Raw genomic sequence first — 24403 nt, 5'->3', positions numbered from 1 at the left:
CGGCCTCCAACGGGCCGGAGACGTCCCTGGTATGATTATCTGATTTTCAGATAATGTTATCCAAGTTCATAAAGGACTCTATCGATTCGCTAGCATAAATGATTTCCATCCATCTGAAAAATGGAGTGTATACGCACCTCGCGGGCACGAGATGAAGACGGACCCCTTAAACATGCATCCGTGGTAATGGCCTTGTTCCTCACCTGAGCGGCTCGTCCATGCATCTTGTACCGCGGACGCTCAAGGGTTGGCACCGAGCATCGGAGTCATGTAGCGTTTATAGGAAATTGAACCTGCGGTAGGTTAATGTGACCGAGCGTTAGACATCGCTGGAGTCACCGGTGTTAACTGCCATCGAGCATTTTCCCTGTAATTAGGCACAATCCTCCACACCCGGTGTTTTCCACTGCAGATATATAGCGTCTCCCGAAAAGGAATACACGCATTGATATTAGCACTATTTGCCCTGTGGCTAGATATCGAAAAAAGAAAAAAAAAAAAAAAGAAAATTAAAAAAAAAAAGGGATGTTTGAGAGCGGTGTGGAGACATTTAACGAGTGATCGGTTGCCGGTGCGTGTCATAAAATATTTTCAGAATTTCACACGGAATATTTATGCACGCGCAGCAATTGATTTTTACTATAGACTGGAACTACATTCATAAATAAAGGGGTTTTGGGAACAGGGAGGCGGGGGACGACAGGTAGTACAGATGTATATCAAGACGCAAAGTCTGAAATATTCACATTCATTTTTAATTTGTTTGTTTGTTTGTTTGTTTGTTTTTGCCCGGTTCTAATTCCTCGGGGTAAACGCGGTCAGCCTGCTCAGACGTGATGCAACGAGGGGCTCAACCGGATAGTTTGCACTGCTATCTAGTGGTAAGGAAGTGAAAGTAGCAGCAGTTCCATGCGATGTGGGGTTAAAAGAATTAACTTCAATAGACGGCCCCTTGGGAAAAGTAAAAAAAAAAAAAAAAAAAAAAAAAAAAGAAACATCAAGAGAGGCAGTTTGTTTGAGGTAATCGTATAAAATCGGTACATAAAATAACAGCCAAAGGCAAGAGATCTACAGATGTTACCCCGAACTTGGAAAAAAAAAAATATCCTTAAGTATGAATGATCTGTAGTTAAAATAAACCGCAAACAGCATGTCGTCAACAGAACCAGTGCAGCTTCTCCTCTCACTGACGTAAAACCATACCCGGCAAGTTCACCCATTTCTTTCTTCTCGTCCGTTATCGCCCAGCTGTACGTCCCCTTCAGAAGTCCTCATGTTCACCGCCGCGCTGCGCTTCTGCTGCTCCTCCAGTTTCTTGTAGTTGTAGTAATGCATGACGAAGAAAAATATCCCCGGCACCAGCATGAGGACGCCGCATGCGTAGTACATGTACTTGTAATCCTTTAATAAATCCACCAGAGCTCCTGAAAGAGGGGAGAGGGGGCAAAATAACACTTCAGTTATCGCACACGAAGACGACGTTTTGCGAATCGCGAACATTTCCCACCTGACAGGGGAGGTCCGAGAAGCACGGGGACGCACTCGATGATGGTGACCAGTCCGACGGCGGTGGAGAAGCGATGAGCCCCGACCAGGTCCATCAGGACCTCGAAGAGCAGCGCCGAGAGCATCCCGAAAGCCAGGCCGAAAAAGACGGCGTAGACGACCAGGCCCGTGTATCCGGACGCCAGGGGACACAGGAGGTGGCACACGCCGTTGTAGGAAACCGCAAAACTGAAAAAGTATTGGATCCTCGGCCGGATCAGTTTGGAGTTTCCCAAGAGGCCCGTCGCCGGTCTGACGAACATGTCGGCCAGGGCGAAAATGGCCAGCAAGAAAGCTGCCGAATATTCGTCAATCCCGAGATCTTTGGCGTAAGGGGCCAGGAAAACCACGGGGGCGAAAAAGCCGAAGAACATCACCACGTTGCCGACGAGGTAAATAAGGAAACCCCTGTGCTTGAAAAGGGACACGTCGATAAATCGTCGCGCGCAGCCGTTGCCGCCGCCCTCCGCCTCGCCTTCTTCTTGCGGCGCCGCCTCCTCGACCGACGCTCCGTTGCAGTCCCGCGCGTCAGGCTCGGCCTCGGCGGTGCGCGCCCTTTTGCGGACCGGTCTCATCAGAGCGCCGGCGATGCAGCAGTGCAACACTATGGACCCCAGGACCAGGAAGCTGCCCCTCCAGCCAAAGCAATCGAACAGAAACTGATTGAGGGGCGCCAGCGTGGACAGGATGACCGGACTCCCTGTCATGGCGAGTCCGTTGGCCATCGGCCTTCTCTTGTGGAAGTACGTTCCTATGATTGTCAGGGACGGCTGCAGATTGAAGGCAAGACCAAACCCTGTGAACAAAACGAAGCGCCCGTGAATACGCGCATATTGAAATGACGCTTTCACGAACACTGAAACGCCGTGGTATGAACGCACATTCGAAGGAATTACCGCGACGCGAAGGCGTGACGCTTCACGGCGCCGCTAGAGAACACGTGAACGTGATACAAAGCAGTCCGCTGGCGCCTCTCCAGAGTAGTTTGAGCAGGATTTAGCCAAACCCCTAAAGAGCGCATTCACAAGACGTGATTACGTTTGAAGATTTAGCCGAGCGGAAAGTTGGAAAAGATCCGAGTCACGGTTTTGGGACTTTGGCGGCGGCGGCGGCGACACCTCGCCCGAGTCACACTGACCGTTGCAAAGGCAACAGCTTCGCTATTTAGCATCATTAAAGGCTTGTCGGCGGGCCGACCAAAGGAATGCAATTTACACCCTGCGGGTGTTTGCGAAAAGAGCGAATCATCGCTGCTGACCACTAAAATCCACACGCTCGGGTCTATAAAAAAAAAAAAAAAAGCCTCCCATCTCATTTCGACCAGACGTCGGGGGATGTAACAAATAACCAACGTAGGAAATCACTAATTCTGGAAAAAAAAAAATCATTAATCAGAGAACAACGTTCTCTCCGTCGAGAGACGGCGGCTCATGTGCACTAGATTAAATATAAAGTTTAAAGTCTGACTGTTTTGTTTGCTCTCCGCTAGTCGAGTGATTTGGCCGGTCATCGATGTGTGGATTTTGTCAGTCAAAGACCGGGACGAATTGAGAGTTAACTCAAGCTTGTAAATTCATAATACCATATACATGGAAATCAGGGAAACTACAAAAAATAAAATAAAATAAAAACCCTCCCCCTCACTTAGAGACACGAGCGCCCCGAGTAGACAAACACACCACATGCAACCAGGCAACGAGAAGTTAATACTGCAACCGAAACATCTGACACACAAAGTGACTGACATTTAGGGATATATTACTGATTTTCTTACAATGAAAAAAAAAAACAAAAAAAAACAGGAAGTACAGCTAGTATGAAAACACCATTTACCTCCGATTACTCCGACACACAGATACAGATGAACGATGGAGCTCCCGAAAGAGGCCAGCACCATGCCGGCGCTGACCATGAGCCCGCCGACCATGACGACGGGTCTGCTGCCGTAGCGATTGACAAGAATGCTGCTCACGGGCCCTGGACACAGGAGGGAAACACTGTTGCTCTGCGGCGGCGAAACGGTCCGAACGCGCGGCGAGCGTAAAACGAGTGAAAATTTTGTGCAAATTCAGAGTGGCTTGGAACTTTGCTGACCTCCTGCGTACATGGAAGCCAGCATGACCGAGGACAGCCACGCAATCTCGCTGTAGGAAACTGAAAAATACTCCTGAATCTCCTTAAAGTAGATGGTGAGCGACTTGGGAAATGCGTATGAGAACCCTATGGAGATGAAAGCGCCGAAGACCACGGCCCAACCCCAGCCTCCGTCCGGCGGGGTGTACCCCAAATCGGTTGCAGCTTTCGGCGGCATGTTTGCGTCACAGGCTGGACAGAGGGAAGAGGTTACAAGAATTGCGGCATGTTTTATTTAAAAAAAAAAAAAAAGGATACATTTCATGATCACGAGGGAATTGGCAGAAGCTCACCTCTGCACGGCCCTTGCAGTCGCGTTGCACGGTCTATGAACTCGGCGGCAGGGCCCGGCTCTGGCTCGCTCCCCCTGAGAGGCCCACTTTTAAGGCTTCTGATCTCATCACGTGAGCCTGCAATGATAAATAAGTGACCGTATGGAAGGAAAACAAGACCCCCGGCGCGAAACGGTGGACGCGGGGCATCTTACTTACGAGCAAAACAAGCAAACCGCAGCAGCGGGTAATGATACCGTAAGTGTGGGTGTGTGTTGTCCGCCTGGTCGAAGCATAACCTTTAAAAAAAAAAAAAAAAAAAAAAAAAAAACGCTTCTAGATTAATGTTTAAGCTATTCAAAAACAACAGCGAAAACAACCAAAGATAATAAGGGGAATAATAGGAACACGAATGACAGAAATCAGTGTCTCTCCAGGCCTTGTTTTGTCTCTTTCTGTGACAATCAGTCGGTGAATTTGGAATTCTGTCGCTGCAGTTGGTTTTCAAAAAACACGAAGAATGCACTTTAACTCCAGAGAAGAAAAGATGCCCGGTTCCTCTCGGGAGTTCCTGTCACGGCACATTCACACCGGCACGCCGTCGAGATGGTATGGGTCGACTACATTTGGCAGCAAACAATACAGAAGAAAAGCTCTCGATGAAAGGCGGGATTAAAAACCGCTATGCTGTCAAAAAGATTAATATTGGCTCTCATGCTGTGGCCGGCGGTGCGGCTGACTTATGAGGGAAACAACAAAATTAAAACACATATGGATTGGACTGTGGCAGATACATAAAAAAAAAAAAAAAAAAAACAAATTAGAGGTAATAATAGAAGACGTTAAAAAATGTATCTGGGATATTTCTGCCGGCGCTCCTCAGCGACTCGACTTTCCATTTGTCAACAATCGCTTCAAACGGATTGTGAACCGGGGGCCCCTTCATCCCCGCCGAGCTTTGCCTGGTACACCCAGTCAGTAACCCCTTTCAAGACCGCCGCACTGTTGTCTTTAGGAAATGAGGACAGATATTCCCTCTCGCTCTTGACACCAGAGAGGGAGGTCCAAGGAAGCGCATTTTAGATTTTTACAGAGGACTATGTCGACGGTGCAATCGGACCGAGGGCCACATTTTTCAACGTTTCAATGCTTCGTTTACTCTTTCTTTGCATGTAAACAAAGACTGGCGACATTTTCAAGCGAGGAAATGCGAGTCCAGTGGCCACGACGAGAAATCGCTAAATATGTTTTTGGACCGATTAGCAACGTTTAAAGCTAATTTAAAGCTAATTTAAAGCTAATATAAAGCGCGACGGGGCTTTAGGCAGAGGTTTCGATGTGTTTCTTTCATGCAACGAGCATTTTATGCGCGCTTCCGTTTAACAGGCGGTATTAAGGGAGGGCATTTTCAGATCACGCAAGTTGTGCCGTTATATTCTGTACAGCAATTTGCACGCTCATAGCCTTTCTGCAACAGATTGCTCTTTTTGACATTAGCATCATCAAGCTGTTTCCATAGTGGAAACAAAACAAAACAAAGAAACACTTTTGTCCCTCTTGAGCATTCCGTTTCTCGATATTCAGAATTACATTTCAGGATCGTTTAGGTCAAAATTGTGGAAGCGAATGCCTAAATTAGTGAAAGGCACATTACGACCCAATCTTCCTGCTGATGTTTCTCGGGCAATCCTGTAAAACGGTTTATTGTTTGCTATTGTTTGCTATTGTATTGCTATGCCTGTTTGAGCATCACTTTCATCCTGAGAGAGGCCAGATTCCATTAATGCCTACATAATGCACTGCTTAACTCATCGTGACAATTAAATGATTCTTTAAAACATATTTTCGTCATGATTCAATAATCAGTTAGGAAGCAGCATGTATGGGAGCCAGTATTAAATGGAGTGTTATCACAAAAGCCCGATTGGAGATATTATATTCAATTATCTGATTTTTATTTTATCCTTTTTGTCTCTCCATTCTCACCCTACTTATCCCATTTTTCCCTTATTGTTTTTTTTACTCTGTTATCTATTTTTATCCTTAATGCAGCCTCTAAGCGGCACTGGCCGGTGTCTCCCCGAGCCAGTCGGTCCCAAGCCTGGATAACTGCAGAGGGTTGCATCAGGAAGAGCATCCAGAGTAAAACTTTTGCCAAAACCAAACATGCGAATCGACCATAATAACCAGATCATACCGGATCAGTCGAGGCCCGGGTTAACAACGACCGCCATTGGTACCGATGGCCTGCAGGGAACCGAGAAAGGGAAGAGTTTGGAACTGAGAGTAGGGACTTCGAATATCGGGACTATGACAGGAAAAGGTAGAGTTGGTCGACATGATGCAGAGGAGGAAGGTGGATATACTTTGTGTCCAGGAGACCAGGTGGAGAGGTAGTAAGGCTAGAAGCTTAGAAGGGTTATCTTGAAGGAGGAGTTTGTTAGTAACGTTGTGGAGGTGAAAAGAATGTCAGATAGACTTATGAGTCTGATATTGGAAATTGAAGGCGTGATGCTCAATGTTGTTGGTGGCTATGCCCCGCAGGTGGGATGGGAGTTTGAAGAGAAGGAGAAGTTCTCGAACGAGATGGATAAAGTGATGCAGAATATTCCCAAAGATGAGAGCGTAGTAATTGGTACAGACTTCAATGGACATGTTGGTGAAGGCAATAGAGGGGATGAAGAAGTGATGGGAAGATTTGGTATCCAGGATAGGAATGCAGAGGGACAGATGGTGGTAGATTTTGCAAAAAGGATGGAAATGGCTGTAGTGACCACCTTTTCCAGAAAAAACAGGAACATAGGGTAACTTATAAGAGCGGAGGTAGGAGCACGCAGGTAGACTACATCTTGTATCGACGAGGTAACCTGAAAGAGATCAGTGACTGCAAAGTAGTTGTAGGTGAGAGTGTAGCCAGACAGCATAGGATGGTGGTTTGTAGGATGACTCTGGTGACAAGGAAGATGAAGAGGACAAAGGCAGAGCAGAGGACAAAGTGGTGGAAGCTGAAAAGGGAGGAGTGTTGCATGGTTTTCAGGGAGGAGTTGAGTAAGGCTCTGGGTGGTCAGGGAGTTTCCAGATGATTGGACAACTACAGCTAGTGTTATCAGGTAGACAGGTAGGATTCCTAGAGTACTTGATGTGTCATCTGGAAGGAAAGTAGACTTGGTGGTGGAATGAGGAAGTGCAGAAGTGTATACAGAGAAAGCGGTTAGCAAAGAAGAAGTGAGAGTTTGAGAGGACTGAAGAGAACAGACAGGAGTTCAGGGAGATACAACATAAGGCAAAGATAGAGGTAGCAAAGGCAAAACAAAGGGCATAGGATGACCTGTATGCTCGGCTGGACACTAAGGAGGGAGAGAACTATCTATACAGGCTGGCAAAACAGAGGGATAATGATGGAGAGGATGTACAACAGGTCCGGGGGATTAAGGATAGAGAGGGAAATGTATTGACAGATACTAGAAGATTGATGGGAAGATGAAAGAGTACTTTGAAGAGCTGATGAATGGGGAAAATGAAAGAGAGGCAAGGGTAGAGGAGGGGACTATTGTAGACCACAAAGTGGCAGAGATTAGTAAAAGTGAAGTGAGGAAGGCATTGAAGAGGATGAAGAGTGGAAAGACCAGTGGAGGTGTGGAAGTGTCTAGGAGAGGCAGCGTTAGGGTTTCCGTCTCGATTATTCCATAGAATCTTAGAGAATGAGAAGATGGCTGAAGAATGGAGACAAAGTGTGATGGTGCCTATATTTAAGAATAGGAGAAGCGCGGAATTGCGGCAACTATAGAGGGATAAAGTTGAAGTGGAAAAGTAGTGGAAACTAGACTGAGAGCAGAAATCAGCATTTGTCAATAGCAGTATGGCTTTATGTCTTGAAAGAGTAGTACAGATGCAGTATTTGCTTTGAGAATGCTAATAGAGAAGTACAGAGAAGGCCAGTGGGAGCTGCATTCTGTTTTTGTAGACCTAGAAAAAGCCAAGAGAGGAGCTCTGGTATTGCCACTCCAAGTCTGGAGTGGCAAAGAAGTATGTTTGACTGGTGCAGGACATGTATGCTAGCTGTGAGACACTGGTGCGGTGTGCTGGAGGGGTAACAGAGAAGTTCAAGATGGAGATGGGACTCCATCAGGGATCAGCTCTGAGCCCCTTCTTGTTAGCAGGGGTGATGGACAGGCTCACAGATGAGGTTAGACAGGAATCTCCATGGACCATGATGTTTGCAGATGAGATTGTGATCTGTAGTTAGAGCAGAGAATAGGTGGAGGAACATCTAAAGAGGTGGAGGTATGCTCAGGAAAGGAGAGCAATGAAAGTTAGTCACAGAAAAACAGAATATATGTGTGTGAATGAGAGGAACTCGGGTGGAACGGTGAGGCTACAGGGAGTGGAGATCAAGAAGTTGGAGGATTCCAGGTACTTGGGGTCGACAGTCCAGAGCAGCGGAGAGTGTGGAAAAGAAGTGAAGAGACGGGTTCAAGCAGGTTGGAATGGGTGGAGAAAAGTGTCAGGGGCACGAAGAGATGGAAGACTATCAGCCAGAATGAAAGGAAAGGTGTTTTAAACAGCCATGCTGTATGGACTAGAAACAGTTACAATGACCAAAAGACAGGAGGCAGAACTAGAGGTTGCAGAGATGAAGATATTGAGGTTCTCTTTGGGAGTGACCAGGATGGAGGGGATCAGGAATGAGTCCATCAGAGGAACAGCACATGTTAGATGTTTTGGAGAGAAGGTCAGAGAAGCCAGACTGAGATGGTTGGGTCACGGACAGAGGAGGGAGAGAGAATATATTGGTAGACGGATGCTGGAATTGGAGCTGCCAGGCAAGAGGTCTGGAGGAAGACCAAAGAGAAGATTTATGGACGTCGTGAGAGAGGATATGAGGGTAGTTGGTGTGAGAGAGGAGGATCCAGAGAATAGGGTTAGATGGAGAAAGTTGATTCTCTGTAGCGACACCTGAAGGGAAAAGCCTAAAGACGAAGAAGAATCTATATTTATCCTTGCTGTTGTTGTTGTCACTTGTTTCTTCTATTTATATGTCTCTTCTATTTTACATTTATATTCATATTTATTGATATATTTATTGTTGCTGCTGTGACAACGAATTTCCCCCCATGAGGATCAATATAGTATCACTAATAATGATAATAATAATATTTCCGATCATCAATATGGCCAACAGTGCTGGAGTCATTAACTAAAATATAGCTCTCTCTCTCTCTCTCTCCCCTTCAATATCTGTTTTTTTTTTCCTGAACCCCGCTAGAATCTGGGGTCAAGCTCTGTCACTTGACGCGAACGACCCGAGTATATCCGTCTCAAACATGTGAAGAATGCGCACTACGTTTCAGAGGCATGTTCGGAAGTTGTTTATGCAGAGGGAAGAGTGACTGGATCAAAAGGCACGCCGCAGGTATTTAATGGTGGGGAAAACAAACAAACTTCAAACAAGGCATATCATAACTGTGTACAACGTTTGCTTGTCAGTTAGTATTTTGGGTTGTTTTTGTTTCAGAGATGCAAAACTTCAACGAAGGCGAGCTAAAAAAACACACTATAGCGGCCATATTTCAAATGTCGGAGGAAGAAGCCTGACTTTTCTGGATTACTGAGCATCATTTCATCTTCCTCCTGTCTTGCTGAGAGTTCTTTGACTTCGTCTTCATTTTATGTTGAATAGCTTTGGATAAAGCACTCCTCATTAGGCAAATGGGACCATCGTGGAAGGCATAGCAGAAAAGACTGAAGGACCATGGGAAAATCAACAGAGCTTCTATTTTCTGTCAAATAAGACCGGTTAGGACGGTATCATTTTCATGATATCCACAAATTGGGTACCAAAGTGGCAAACATAAAACATAGATTGCAGGCCTTCAGCAGAAGCGAAATCTGTCTTCCCTCCCCCTCCAAACAAAAAACCTTCCAGAATTGAGTCCACTTTGATGTTGATGAAACCCCTGTGACCTCAGTGACTTCAGCGAGGGTCTGAGTGCTCTACATACTTCACATATAACAAAATTATCTCCTAGAGTGTCATTCATAGAGCGTAGTTTGAAAAAGGCACAATATCCAAGAGATAGTGACGGTGATACTGTACAATATGTAAAGCCATGATGAAAATGTTGCATGTCGCTATTCATATATTTTCAGCTGTTATTGATGATGCCAGCTAGTTGGTTGCAGAAACATGATGGTATCTGTTGACCGGAGAGCTCTGTCTTTATTTGGTCCGGCTTGTGTGCAGAGCATGTAAGAGCTTGTAAAATGCAGAGCATGTGTGCTACGCGTGTTCTAGCGTCCCGATAAAATGAATAATGTGCCTCAATTGCTTTTGAGTCCAAATTAAGCACTTTATTTGGTTTGTTTCTTTCAAAAGTTTTGTCCACCTTGTTAAAATTGCAAAATAAACAACAGCTCAGCATGAGTTACCTAAAGCGGTTTCCAGTGTTTGATCCCTCTACTCCAAATGTGATGCACTTTCAAAATGGTCATTTAGTTGATAAATGACGTTAATATACTATCATTAGAAACCAGCTAAAATTAACATATGCTTATTGAATTAACTTTGCCAGTTCTTGTCATAACGGTGACAGCTGCAGGTTGACAATACAATGGTTCCCAAAAATAAGCAAATAAAAAAATCAAAATTATCAACAGGTTTACATGTAAAACATTAAATTTTCTGCCACCGTATCACAGAATTTTGACTTTTTGAGACAATCATATGGCAAAGACGTAGAAGTAGTAGCAATAATAGTTTATCATCTGCAAAGAAGCAAACATCAGCTGTTTTGCTAGCATAACAGGCACCCAGAGGGCCAGTTAATGAGAGGTTAGAAAAAGCGTCATAATGAAAAAAAAAATCCTAATTGAAATTTGGGAAACGTTCAAATGTGTAGCTTTAAAGAAAAAACACAAAAAAACATTTTTTAATGCAAATATTGAAGTTCCTACCTTCCTATGGTTGGAAAGAGTGTCGCTTTAACGGCTTCTCGTTTCCCCCGGCCGGTACATCGGGACACCGTCCACTTCCTTCCCACGGCCACGCCTCCTGCCCGGTTACTGTTATGAAAGCGGACATCCAGTTCGAAAGAAAGAAATCGCCTTAGTTTAACACAAAAAAAACAGGAAAATTCGAGTTGTTTTTGTTTCATTGCGGTGGTTTTCATGGTAATTGAACCCCTTGTGTAAGTCGAGCTAGCTTAGTTTACAAGTGTACACGTTAAGCTAGCTGCTTGTTGTTAGCAGCCGCACGGTTTTATGAACTAGCCGCAGTCGCCCTGTGGCAATTTTTCAGATGTTTCCCAAAGCAAGGATTTGTTTGATATCGGGTTTTTTCAAAGTGCCCGCTTTTGTCGAAACAAAGGCGGTATTAGCCGGGGGAACCACAGGCTGCCGGCACCAGAAGCGGACTTTCGGGTCCGCCCCCGCCGCCGCTGTCAAGGTGAGTCCCGTGTGTTTCCCAATCTCAAAAAAAAACCAAAACAAACCAAAAACGTTTCATAGAGGATTTTCAAATTTTTGCTGTTCCTCTCAGATGTGGGTTTTAGGGGTTTTAAAAGTGTTTAAGCACCTTTGAGTCAATACATCTGGGTTGTAACCGGCCCACGGAAGTTAACACTAACCCGATCTAAGCTAGCAAAGAACATGCGCTCATCATGCGTTTCTCTTAGAAATGTCCAATTTAGTCGGTTAGTAATTAAGTAAACCACGTTAAGTTATTTCCCAATATTTTAACACAAATCAAGTAACCCAAGTTAGCCACCGGTGTAGACACACAAGTTTGAATCACTCATGACAAGTAGGTGGGTTAACATGGTTCCTGCTGACCTACCCAAAATGTGAAAATGTTAAAAATTCAAATGTTCAAAGTCTTCCCTCAAAAAAATTCCCGAACTCATCAAAGATCTCAATCTGTAGCCCAGAAGTTTTCTTTTTCTTTCTTTTTCTGACCGCCCAGGGCTGAGAAGTTGCAGAAACTTGGTTCTCCTGTCCTTGTGAGGCGGATATTCCCAGATAAAGTCAGCCTGGCAGTTATATTGGGCTGCAGTGTTGCATGACAAAAGCGGTAGAACAACATAAAAACTGGAAGAAAACTATTCGTATTACTACCGAGAAGAACTGTGCATGACTGGATGCACTTCCCCAGGGGAGTGTTATCTGTTTCCAACCAGCCTCAGGTGACAACTTGCATATTGCATCAGTTAAAAATAAGGAAACACTGCTCTGACTAACTACTTGGCAGTCTTTTAATGCATGTTCCAAATGCTACGTCGCACATGATATTAATTCTTGTGGAGAAAAGCATGCAGTAGATAAACAATACTCTTAAATTATCCTTTTATGTTGACCACGTGGCTCAGGTGTGGTTAAGAGCGGTCCGAACATTCCTGTTTCTAATACCTGAGCAGTTTCCAGGTGCATCTCGGCACCTAATTAGAATATCAGGAACATAGGAAATGCTTTTTGACAATCATTTCAGAACGTGAAACCCATCCAATAGTCATTATTTCAATATTCATTACACATAGAGTGATATTTTCAAGCCTTTATTCCTTGAAGTTTTGATGACTTACTGGGAAAGAAACACAAAATTCGGGATTTCCGAAAATTATAATATTTTGAAAAAGTTCAATATTAGAAAGTCACAGTGTCGCACCCTAAACAGTCAACTGGCTTAAAGAATCAAGGAGATCCAGGATTTATTTAAATTTAACAGGGAAATTTTGCAATGAGAACTCGGCGCATGTACAGGTTTTTTATAAAAATAAAAAGTTATTTACAGAGTGCGGCGTTACATACATGACGTGGATGGTATGAAGGGCAAACTTAAGTCACTTGCAAAGATTTCCTGAGATTTCAGGAGAAAACGTCCAGAAGGCAGCCTTCGCCGTCCAGGTAACCGCAGCCTTGAGAGGATTGGCAAGTAAAACCCAGTCAAGAATTTGCGTGAGCTTCACAAGGAGTGGATGCAGGGTGGAGTCAGCGCCAGTTCACACGCATGAAAACTAAACGCTATAAATGCCACTTCCTTCTGTCACGCCACGTCTGAACCAGAGACCAAGTAGGAAGCGTCCAAGCCTCGCAAAGAAGTGCATGAAAATTTCAGTGTGTGTAATATGCGAATTTCACTTTCTGAAATGAATGATAAAAATGTTAAACCCCCAACTGCTCCTCGTGGTTCATCCATAAAGGGGACTGATTTGACGTGTAACCAAAGACGAGAATGAATTGATTTCTTTTATCGATGCAAATGAGAAAGAAAGAATCCTTGAATTTAACGTCACAGAATGTCAAATTTGAATGAGGTCACCATTTAAAAAGAATTTGTTTTGAAATGTGCATGACAAATAGCTGTTTTAACCCTGTACGTCTCCCTCGGCTCGTCCATTCGCAGGTGCTGTACGATGGCCTTTGTCCCATATGTGTGACGGAGATCCGATTCCTCCAGTTTGTGCAGAGAAACCGACCGGAGAAGGTCGATTTTGTCGACATTTCGCTCCCGGAATACGACGGAGCGAAATACAAAGGCATCAGCTATGACATGGCGATGAGCGAAATGCATGTGATTGATGAGAAGGACGAGGTAAGTGTCCCCTCTGTGGACGTGATGATCGTAACACCGCGCGGCACCATTTTAGACAAACATCTGTCAGCGCCTGTAAAAATACCGCTGGTGTTGCACTTTCAGAAATCCGGCTGACAGAGGCATATTGTCTGTCTTAGCACGGTGTGAGAGAACGTGTTTTTTTTTTTTTTTTAAGTGGAAGGAAATGTCTAGTTAGTGCCTACGTGATGTCAGCTACGGATGCTTGACATACTTCATGGTAAAACTGATGGAAAAATTATGTGGAAATAACAAATTGATTCACAGATACGTTCGAAATTAACGGGACTGAACAGTTTTGTTGTCCTGATAACCCACCATGTTGTTTAAAATACTCCTGGTCCTGTAGCTCTTCCCCCAAATGTGTTATTTCAATGAATACCTTGATATAAAGTGTTTACATTGACGTGTGAAAGGTGTGTGTTCTTTACACGCATCCCTGAGGTTATGACTAGATAAAAACAGCAGTAGCCTCGAAAGGTAAGTAGAAAGAATAGTAGATAAACAAATGCATTGATATGAAACAAACCCTTGTGAGATTATATGCGCACTAGTAAATTATTTCCATTTGGCAAGGGAATGTCCATGATTCACTGTGTAAGCGCACGTCGTAGTGCTTGCAGTGTTTTATTAATTACCGCCACCTGTGAGATGTGCAAGTTTGCTCATCTGGACGGCTCACTGGCCGTCAAACGCCGCCATCATTTTTCCTGATGATGCAAGAAGCCAGGCATCAAGACTACCTTTCAATCAGAGTTTGTCAGTTTGCGTCGCGACAAGCTAAAATACTAAAACAGAAACATATTTTTAAAGATTTTCTTCAGTTCGTATCCATTTTGATCAATCATGGATTCAAGGAAAATGGGTTTATCCTGTCGAGGTGTAACTGAAAGCGTGAATGAGCCGTTCAGGCCTGCCGTAACAAGCCATGAGCCTGCGCTTTTATCAAAAATTCAACTATTTTTGCTTTTGCACTGTTATCAGAATCCTACATTTAGAAGTATTTTGCTGCTCTCCTCACCTTTCTGTCATATTTGTAGGTTCACCGTGGCGTCCCCGCGTTCGCAGTCATGTACGGTGCGGTGGGCCTCGGCCTCTTGGGCCGCTTCATGATGTGTCCTCCTGTGAGGCCGTTGATGGACAAGTCCTACGCTATCTTTGCTAGGAATCGCCTGAAGTGGACCGGACGTGGAGACGAGTGCGATACAGGACGCTGTGAAAAAAAAGCATGACTCTTTGCAACGAAAAAAAATATATACGGATGCTTAATTAGCAAAATAGTTGCGAACAATGGCTGTATTTAAAAAAAATCATTAAGCTGGGTTCTGATGTTGATTGTACAGGTCAAAATTAAGATCTATTATAGTTTGTGAATGGAAGTATTTATTGAAATTCAGCGGCTAATAAAGAATCCAGGAGCGTTGGTGCTGAACGTTGATGCTGCTTGTGCTTCCGTTCGGTGTCGTACAGCCGGAAGATGATGGATGTAGAAGCACGCAACACCGTGATGTTGATAAGCGAACCCTGTCAAGATCAGGCGGAGATCACCTTGAAATAGCAATAAATGACAGTCACGCTGCGCTAACACCGGAAATCTGCAGGTAAATACCTTCAATTTCCTGACACTGCCTCATTATAAGCAAACTACAACAACTTACTGCCACTAGATGTCACTGAAGGTCCAAAATACCTGCTGTTTATCCCCAGCAATGCGTTCTGTGGTTACCATGGTCACAGGAAGGAACGTTATCTTTTGGCCATTGAGCTGTCAACATTTAGATAACTCGATAGCTCTATTTGCCTGCAGTTTGAATCGCTATCATACATGTAAGAAACTCAGACTTGTTGTAAAGGGCTGCAGGAAAGAGAGGTTCTCTGGATGGAATACCGTTAAATTTGGCATCTTCTCGCCGTGTCCTGGGTCCTCCTCGCTCTCCCTGCACTGCAGAAGCATCCCATCTGTCTCTGCTACCTCAGTTTTTATAGCACGACAATGTGTTTTTAGTTAACAGTCCAGTGCGTCCCGCTGTCGCCAGCCTTTTTCAAAACTGATTTCATGTCTCCAGCAGGATGTTAAGTTGTGCGTGATGGGCCCGATGTTATAATGTAAGTTTTATCTCGTCGCTTTTATTGTCAAAGGTTGTGTACTGTAGTTGTAAGGCCAAGGCCTTTATAGAACACATTGCAATATAGCGTCGTCGTTTCACACGTTTGTGTCCGTGACCTTTGTCTCAATCCTTGATTCTGCAGTTCAAGTCACTGCTAGCCTCATAAATAAAACTCCTCTGCGGTTCAACAGTTTGGGATTTTGAACCACCGGCTGAATCGTGCCTGGAAAAATCCTAGAAAGCCAGGGAGGAGCGGGAGTACTTTTAAAACCGCCATCCATGTCCTGGATCAAATCACACCTCCGACAAGGTGCGTGCACGTATAGCGCACACTCTTATGTCGTGACGCACAAAGCAGCCAAGATTAGCTCGCCAGACCCCCGGGTCTGCTGTCGGCCGTCCGCAGCGGCAGCGCGTGACCTTAAGCCTGTTTGGTTTTAAAAGGCCGGGGAGAAGCCCCGCCCCCTTCCCCACCTCAACCAATGGGCTTCCAGCTCGCAAGGAAAAAAAGAAAGAAAGCAAGACTTGAGTAAAGTAGCAAAACACAGCTCCCGACAGGCCTCCAAGCGGCTGCTAAAGAACAGAAAATTGGTCCGAGGGGTGCTGTGGAGATCAGACGCGGGGCGTTGCAGGTAATCTTGACCTTTTATGATCGCTTCTTGTTGTCAAGGTTAAAGTAGCCAGAAGCTCCTGCGGGTCCCTGACCTTCCCCTGCACCGGCGGGGAAAACAATCACATGTTTGCGCCTGTTTGTATCCCTGCATCTAAAGGCACAGAATAAACCATGTCATTTATTTGATCATTTTTATTTCTTTTCCCTCACCTGTTTTCGCAAGAATAGGAAAATATGTTGAGATTGTATTTGAGATGATTATAATGCAGAGCGCCATCAGAATACTGCTACGCTTGTAGGATTGATTTCTTATTCTCTATAAATGTTGCCGCTTCCGACAGGCTGCTACTGCTGAGATATTCTGAGAGTGTCCTTGAAAAGCCGCCATGCATTTAAAGTGGCGCGATACGAGAGCAGCTGAGGACAACATGGTTTAAATTCTCAAATCCGCGGTCAGCGGCCTGATTCATTCGCAGATGAAGGAATTATTTATGTGCCGGTCGGACCGTTGTGGTTGCCCCGGGGTTTCATGTTATGCTCCTGAGAAGAGACGGGATTTGGATAAAGGAACCGCAAAGTGATGCGGCGTGAGGGAAACTCACGCCATCAAAAAGTTTGACTCTTGTGAATTTCGGTGAAATACTTTTTCTTTTAAAGTCTTCTTGCGAACGACTGCTAACGGCAAAATGTGTTTGTGCTCATTTTTTTCTAGGTCCTCGTCCCATTAGGGCCTTGTGGTCTAAAGCAAACGTGGCTTTTGGACTTTAAATGTCCGCGACATGGGGCGCTACCTCCACGCCAACATGTGTCCCGCCGCTGTAAACAAGACTCTGAGATCCTACTGCAAAGTGAGGTATCTGATGAGCCTTCTCAAAAAATACCCCCGTCCGGCAAAAGCTCCAACGGCGCTGCTGGTCCTCCGTAGATGCGAGACGAGAAAAGCTACTTTAAACGCTTTTAGCCTGGCCAACTGCGGCCCTCCTTCCCTGCGCGTCCTCCGAGGCTTTCCAGAAGAAGTCGAACACGCGCGTTTTTATTCGTCCTCCAATAAGTTCAAGGCGGAAGCTCCTGTCGGGATCCTAGAGGAAGTCCAAAACCGCGTCCAGTCCAGTTTCCTGGGGGAAAGTCTCGGCCAGCATTTCCATCGGTTGTCCAGGCACGTTAATGTCTACTTCAAGCGGAGGGACATGGTGCCGCTGTCTGGAACCGCCGGTCTTGCCGTCACAACTCCCGAGTACGTCGGCCGATCGCAGAGGAGGCTTGAAAGGAAGCAGGTGACCGCGCAGGGCAATACCGGGGAGACGGGAAAAGACAAGCAGGAAAGCTCGGGTTCCGGTCCGAGCAGGCTGCAACTCTTCCACATCAGCTCCCTGGCCACCAGATTCGGCGAGAGCTACCTCAACGTGGCCAATCACATAAACGCCGCCTTCTCCCGGGGTTTCGCGAAAAAGCAAATTCAGCAGGAGCCGGGAATGGCGGATCACCTCCACGGGAGGACCAGGAGACACAAGAGGAGGACTCAAAACAAATGTCCGTCCAAAGAAGGTGAAAGATTCACATCAGGTGCTGATCCAGCCGCGGGGGAACCGGTTAATGTTTCCACCGGCTGGGAGGACGCCTGTCGTCTATTTGCAAGACACATTAATAAGTACTTCGGCGCCAACGTTGAAGATGAAGCCGGAGATGGTGACCGGGTGGACTCGAGGCCGGCGGAGAAGAGCAGCAGTTACAACAAACCCTTTCCAACAGGGTCTACCTCGGAGGTTGGAGGAGGCGCCAACCCTACCGCGCCGCCTATCGGCCAAACTGGGCTTTTTCACACCAGCAGCAACGTCACCAGCTTTGGGGAGAACCATTTCCACATGTCCAACCACATCAATCGGTACTTCAAGGGTCCGAGAGGATCCGAGGAGAGGGATCTTCAAGCAGGGTCGGACGTCGGACCCGTCGTCGCGGACGGACCCAAACCCTTGTCCTTCATCGACCGCCTTCGACAGCCAGCGGCCGCCATCCCTGCCCTGCTGGGATCCTACCTCAGACTTGGCAGTATGTCCCGGATCAAAAAGCCAAATCCCGCTGTGACTCCACCCGAGGCGTTGTTGAGCAAAAGAGTGAGTTCTGGAAATGACTTACGATCCGGAGGTGTCCTACAAATCATGTAAATGCTTCCAGAAGTGCAAAGTACCTCTGGGGAGACTCTTCACCGGGTGGTTTTTGGTTCAGGCTGTGGCCTCACGAGAGCTTTCTCTTCCTTGTTCTCAGCTGGTTCTGAGCCAGAAGCAGGCGGAGGAGCTGATCCGCGAGCTGATCCACAGCCTGGGCCGGGCTTCGACTCCGCAAGCCCTGATCGCCTGCGTGGAGGCTTTGAACGAACACCTCCTCCGACACCCGTCGCGTAAAGCTCTGATGTGGCAGGTGTGTCTCTCCCTTTCTTCTGCGGGAAGCGTCCTTCTGCGCTCTTAAAGCTGTTTTTCCCGGATTTCCAGGAGAAAACGGAGTTGGTGTTGCTGAAGAAGCGGCGGACCCACAGCCGTGACGAGGCCCTCCAGAGAGCCATCAGAGAAACGCTGGCTCTCATCGGCTACGTGGAGCCGGTCAAAGGCCGCGGCATAAGAGTCCTTTCCATCGACGGCGGTGGAACGAGGTAGAAAATCCCCAAAAGCACCAAATACCATCACTGAAATCTAGCTTGAATGTCATGAAGCACGTCTCTGCTTGTTCCACAGAGGTGTAGTGCCGCTGCAAGTGCTGAAGATGCTGGAGGCAGAAACGGGGAAGAAGGTTCACCAGCTGTTCGACTATATTTGCGGAGTGAGCACAGGTGATTCGTGTGTGTGTGTGTGTGTGTGTGAGTGTGTGTTCTTCACCTTGTTCTCCCCTGCTAGGTTCTTTGGCAAGATCACAACATGAAACGTACTGCATCGATGCTCCCGCTTCCCCTCCATCCTAATCCTGTCTTGAATCAGAGCTGATAAGTAAAGTCTCTTAAGATCACCTGGAGGGGAAATGTCTCCAGTTTGAGCACCTAGAAACATATCTCAATCGTGTCTCAAGGAATACCTGGGGGGGAATTTGCTGCTATTTGGTAAAGATCTCCTCCCTGGATGAAGCAACCTCATAAATGTTTTCGGCCTCATTCTTCTTCTTTTCCTTTTGGCTTGTCGCTTCAAGGGTCGCCACAGCGAATCAGCCTTCTCCATCTAACTCTATTCCATGGATCCTCCTCTCTCACACCAATCACTACGTCCAACAATCTTCTCTTTGGTCTTCCTCTAGAACTCCTGCCTGGCTGCTCCACCTTCAGCAACCTTCTACCCAGAATCTTCACCATGATTTGGACATGAGCAGAAGAGTGTTCATGTCCAAACCAGCTCAGTCATCACTTTGTCTCTGTGACAGGGGTGCAGGACATGTATGACCAATTCTTCTTGTCTTTTAGGCTGTTTCCTTCAGGGGTCGCCACAGTGAATCAACCTCCTCCACCTAACCCTATTCTCGGGATCCTCCTCTCTCACACCAACTAACTTCATATCCTCTCTCACTACATCCTTAAATATTCTCTTTGGTCTTCCTCTAGGCCTCCAATTCCAGCATCCGTCTACCACAAATTTACAATCCCTCCTCTGTACATGAACCAACCATCTCAGTCTATGTCCAAAACATCTACCATATGTTGTCCCTCTGATGGACTCATTCCTGATCCTAGCCATTCTGATCACTCCCAAAGAGAACTTCAGCATCTTCATCTTTGGGACTTCCAGCTCTGCCTCTTGTCTTTTCTTCAATGCCGCTGTCTCCAAACCATACAGCATCACTGGTCTTCCCACTGTCTTGTACACCTTGAATGAATGATGACATAAAATCTCCACTTTTACAAAGGACAAGCAGATTTTAGCCTCCAAGTGGGTTCTTTATCAACATCCAGCTGTTAGTCACTGCTTGTAGAGCGTACAGCATCTCTTGTCTCACCACTGTCCAGTCCACCTTTCCTTTCCCTCTGGCTCATAGTTCCCCCGACTCTTTTCTCCACCCATTCCAACCTGCTTGAACTTCACCTTTTTTCCACGCTCTCCTACGCTCTGGACTCTTGACCCTGAGTACTTCAAGTCCTCCAACTCCTCAATCTCCTTGATGAAGGCGTCCAGCGACGGCATGCTATTTCTAGCCGACCAGCTTCATGTTGTGATCAAATGTAATTGTCCCGTGGGTGTTTTCATTTTCCAATGTCACAACAAAGTAGCGTGAATAAAGGGTGTTTTGGCCGCCTCGGTGCAAGTACCTCATTATGTCTCCTGTTTTTTTTTCACTTCTCCCCCAAGGCGCCGTTCTCGCCTTTATGCTGGGCCTGGCTCGCTTTTCTCTGGAGGAGTGCGCCGACATGTATCGCCGTTTCGGTTCTGAAGTCTTCCGGCAGAACCGTCTGGTCGGCACGGTGAAGATGGGCTGGACTCACTCCTACTACAACACGGAAACCTGGGAGACCATCTTGCGGTACGCCTCGCGCGGTAGGACGGCAGGGAGGCGGCCAAGGACGGGAATAAACATTCTGTTTTTATCCACGTTCAGAGAAAAGCTGGGGGATAAAGTGCTCATCAAAACAGCCAGAGACGAGTTCAGTCCCAAGGTAAGAACCCTGCCATGCCGTATTCAGCATCACATCACCGGCTTGCAATTTGTGCAAAGGCAGGCTGTCAAGTGTTGCTCTTCACCTAAAATGTAGTCATTGGCTTTGCACCAACTTATCTGACTTGGTGAAACCAACTCTGTGGACCAGTCTACCTCCTGAAAACAGGCCGCTCCAATCTGTTGATGATTTTAGACCCGCTTGTTTTCCCGAGCATACAAGTCCCGGGTGGTGTTTGTTGAGTTTTCATTGTCTTTTGTGGAGTCTCCATGCTCTCCCCTTATCTTCCTGGGGTTCCTTCAGGTTCTCCGGTTTCCCCCCACAGTCCAAAACCATGTGGGAGGTTCAGTGGAAGACTCCACCCCCATCCTAAAACCGGGAGAACCTCGGCTAACGAATTGAATTCGTTCTTGAATCCCAAGAAACATACTCCATCAACACATTTTTATGGGTTTATTTGTGGGAAAAATACAAAAAGGAATTAAAGATAACCTCAGTTGTTACTGTATGTCTGGTGTTCTTTCTTTTCTTGCCAGCATTTGAACTGCGCTCTCTCGCATACGAGACCCTCGCTACGCTAATGCTATCTCCAGCTAGCTGTCTTTCATTCATCCTAACTAACAGTCACTTTTCTACTTCGTCTTAGACTTGAGGTCTGTGCTTCATTAGCATAGTTGCCCCTTTATCCCCATTAGCCCCCTTTAGCGCAGGGTGGTACAGATGGCTGCCTTAGCCGTATCGTAATAACACCAATACCACTCTCACGTTTAGCTATTGTTTCCTTCTCCAGATCAAGGGGAATTCTTAGCTTCTTCTCAACGCCGCTATCGCCATCACTTTTAGCTTTTATTGGAACCATCATGAGCCAACTTACTGAGAAAAGCACAAGAAAGCGTTATAATCAGAGAACACGACGATGTTTGATGCAAACAACGCAGAGTAGCGCGCACGACAGCCGCTACGCTACGACATCACATCACCCACGAGTTTATTTGTTTGTGCGTTCGTGCACCGAGGCTTGTTCGCAGCTCGAGTCAAAATCTGATGGAAAACTGTGTTCGTTGGCCGATTTGTTTGTGACAAGGGGCTTCGGTAAGCCTACCTTCAACTGCACAGGGAGGCAGAATGAATGAAAGCGTCGCATCTTGTTGAAAAACTTTCTATGTTCTATGCGAATCTTTTTATCGGTCCAAAAGTGTTGAAACAGCAGGATTTTGGTCCACTGGCTCGAAGCAAACATTTGACACTAAAGAAGATCCAAATTTCAGAAGGTCACCAGATGAGTCTGGTGAGTGTTTTTTTCTTTCCCCAACGTTCAGGTTTCAGCCGTGAGCGCGGTGGTGAACTGGGGCAGCAGCCCCAAAGCCTTTGTCTTCTGCAATTACAACCACAAACCCGGATCGCTGAGCCGCTACGCCGGAGGCTGCGGCTATCAGATGTGGCAGGCGGTGCGAGCTTCGTCCGCCGCCCCGGGATACTTCCAGGAGTTCCTCTTACAAAGCGACATTCATCAGGTGGGAAAACCGGATTATCGTTTCATCCCGTTTGTCTTTTCCAGAGGATTTATTTCTAACTCCCGTGGCAGGATGGGGGAATTATCATGAACAATCCCTGCGCGCTAGCGGTCCACGAGAGCCGCCTGCTGTGGCCCAACCGGCCCTTCCAGTGCGTGCTGTCTCTGGGCACCGGCCGCTACGACAGCGCCAGGAAAGGACCTGCCACCTCCACCAGTCTGAGAGCCAAGATCAGCAGCCTGATCTGCAGCGCCACCGACACCGAAGGGGTTCACACACTTTTGGACGACCTCCTCGCCCCCGACGTCTACTTCCGCTTCAACCCCATGCTAAGCGCCGGGGTGTCCCTGGACGAGAGCCGGCCGGGAGCCCTGGACCAGCTGGAGCGGGACACCCAGATCTACCTGCAGAGGAACTGGCCCAAACTGGCCAGGCTGTGTTTGGTGCTCGGCGCCGAGCGATCGGCAGCCGGCAGAACCAAGGACTGGATCAGTGAGAGAGTGTGGGAGATGAAGCAGAGATGGGTGTGAGTGCATATCCGCCATGTATACATAACAGCGCGTATATTATCCGTACAAACACCGCAAGCATTCGACTCGCCCCCGATGTACCCTTGGAATGGCGAAAAAGCACGGCTTCTCTGGGGAGATGCTGAGAGATGCCGAAGTTGAAGATCGGCTTCAGAAATAGAGACGAGTCTTTCCCCATCCTGGGTCGGAGTCCCGCCTCCTCCTAGTGTGGCGAAGTGTTCTTGAGCAAGACACTGAACCCCTATTTGCTCCCCTGGCGCAGGGTGGCGGTATGCCTACTGCTCATGGTTCATCCATGATGGGCTCATTGCAGGGAACTTACTATAAATTAAATTAAAATGAAAAGTTGAAGTCTGGAAAGAGCGCAATAGCAACCTCTGTCCCGTCAGACGCCGACAGTGTACAATGTAGCGCCGTCGTCTGATGGACGCCGCAACGCTTTGGTTTTGTGATTTCAAAAAGACTGACACATTTCCAACAGCTCTGCCCTTCCCGTGGTGAGTTTCATGCTAATTAGGGAATTACCGCTTTATTTCACACAGTTAAGACCAACGGCGTGTAAACATTGTCGCTGTAAGAAGCCGCTTCCAAGTAGACAGACTGCCAGCTTGCGTCCAAACTTTAAATCTTGTCGTTTTCTGTCGGCTCGAGACGGCGGCCCGTCTTCGCTCTGAAGATTCCTCCGATGTCGTGCTAATTAGCGCGACGGAAAGACATCCGCGGCTATTTCGAGCGAGCGAAGCTGCCGCGGACTCGTGACGCCTGATCTCTGGGGAGAAATCAAGAAAACGTGATTCTGATCATGACCGGCACGACCCCGAGCTCAATCCAGTTGATTTTACTGTCTTATTTGACTTTTCACGTAGAAAATAACAATAGAAAAACAAGTGAAGGCACTTTATGAAAAATACACGCATGGATTTGTTGCACAGTTCTATGAAATAAGCTACCCTGCACCCATTTGCTGCTAACGTATCACATAGTGCCAAAGTGTATTTATTTTAAATAAATCTACATTCATCTCAATCGTTTGATTGTCGTTCCTCTGAAAGCCGAGTAAATATTTGCTTTCCTCTTCGCACGGATTTTGGTAAATGACCGCCGAGTCTATCAATGACTTGAGAATCTGTCCAATCGCTGAAGCCGTGGGCGTCGTTCTCCGCCCTTTTGTCCAGAAGACGTTCCTCTCGATGTTCACAAAGGGCCGGCTTTGTCCAAACAAACACGCTTTGTGCGTCCGTGCCAGCCAGGGTGAAGATACAGAGTCAGAAAGTATCCCGGCGCCCCGTGCAGCGCTTTGCTAAGCTAAAAAAATAGAAACACAGTGCATGAAATTAGACCCGAAACATTTCTCGTTTTTCAAATAAGCTCCATTCCTTTCCAATGAGCGTCCAAAAGGCTGGACGTCACCGCCGGCCTTTAACCCGCCGTTAGCGCCTGACATGCCCGCCCGCCTC

The 24403-nt window shown here is 46.7% G+C and overlaps 3 protein-coding genes and 1 long non-coding RNA gene across 11 annotated transcripts; 3 read left to right on the top strand and 1 right to left on the bottom strand.

Moving 5' to 3' along the window:
• Positions 1-737: 737 nt before the first annotated feature.
• Positions 738-11889, bottom strand: LOC147226840 (monocarboxylate transporter 2-like). 3 transcript variants are annotated; one of them, XM_086159475.1, is made up of 7 exons: positions 11785-11889; positions 10905-11012; positions 3972-4088; positions 3640-3870; positions 3379-3522; positions 1508-2341; positions 738-1424 (listed from the first exon to the last, which is right to left on the bottom strand). In XM_086159475.1, exons 4-7 carry the CDS (start codon positions 3854-3856, stop codon positions 1213-1215), a joined length of 1407 nt encoding a protein of 468 aa, XP_086015601.1. In that variant the 5' UTR covers positions 3857-3870; positions 3972-4088; positions 10905-11012; positions 11785-11889; the 3' UTR covers positions 738-1212. The 3 variants fall into 3 exon arrangements, with proteins under 3 accessions (XP_086015601.1, XP_086015600.1, XP_086015602.1); XM_086159474.1 differs by lacking the exon at positions 11785-11889 and adding an exon at positions 4170-4249 and having other exon boundaries at positions 10905-11119; XM_086159476.1 differs by lacking the exons at positions 10905-11012; positions 11785-11889 and adding an exon at positions 4170-4804.
• On the top strand, positions 4108-9974 carry LOC147226841 (uncharacterized). 3 transcript variants are annotated; one of them, XR_015107101.1, is made up of 3 exons: positions 4108-4197; positions 9217-9363; positions 9466-9974. It is a non-coding gene; the product is annotated as an uncharacterized LOC147226841 (long non-coding RNA). The 3 variants fall into 3 exon arrangements; XR_015107102.1 differs by having other exon boundaries at positions 4151-4208; XR_015107103.1 differs by lacking the exon at positions 4108-4197 and adding an exon at positions 6010-6273.
• On the top strand, positions 10997-14993 carry LOC147226839 (uncharacterized). Of its 2 annotated transcripts, none has more exons than XM_086159477.1 (3): positions 10997-11394; positions 13348-13536; positions 14598-14993. In XM_086159477.1, exons 1-3 carry the CDS (start codon positions 11248-11250, stop codon positions 14787-14789), a joined length of 528 nt encoding a protein of 175 aa, XP_086015603.1. In that variant the 5' UTR covers positions 10997-11247; the 3' UTR covers positions 14790-14993. The 2 variants fall into 2 exon arrangements, with proteins under 2 accessions (XP_086015603.1, XP_086015604.1); XM_086159478.1 differs by lacking the exon at positions 10997-11394 and adding an exon at positions 11985-12130.
• Positions 14994-15136: 143 nt separating this feature from the next.
• On the top strand, positions 15137-23972 carry LOC147226838 (calcium-independent phospholipase A2-gamma-like). 3 transcript variants are annotated; one of them, XM_086159473.1, is made up of 9 exons: positions 15137-16297; positions 16991-18389; positions 18541-18693; positions 18765-18922; positions 19005-19099; positions 20598-20769; positions 20845-20902; positions 22222-22416; positions 22488-23972. In XM_086159473.1, the coding sequence occupies exons 2-9, from the start codon at positions 17058-17060 to the stop codon at positions 22944-22946; spliced, it is 2622 nt and encodes an 873-aa protein (XP_086015599.1). In that variant the 5' UTR covers positions 15137-16297; positions 16991-17057; the 3' UTR covers positions 22947-23972. The 3 variants fall into 3 exon arrangements, with proteins under 3 accessions (XP_086015599.1, XP_086015597.1, XP_086015598.1); XM_086159472.1 differs by having other exon boundaries at positions 15624-15663; positions 15857-16297; positions 20598-20902; XM_086159471.1 differs by having other exon boundaries at positions 20598-20902.
• The last annotated feature ends 431 nt before the right edge of the window (positions 23973-24403 follow it).

Source organism: Fistularia commersonii, chromosome 14 (assembly GCF_037954325.1).
Source record: "Fistularia commersonii isolate RoL2024-O1a breed Wild chromosome 14, RoL_Fcom_v1.0, whole genome shotgun sequence".
NCBI classification, from domain to species: Eukaryota; Metazoa; Chordata; class Actinopteri; order Syngnathiformes; family Fistulariidae; genus Fistularia; species Fistularia commersonii.
Note: the sequence above shows the minus strand (reverse complement) of the source record. Positions and strands in the feature narration are given on the sequence as shown.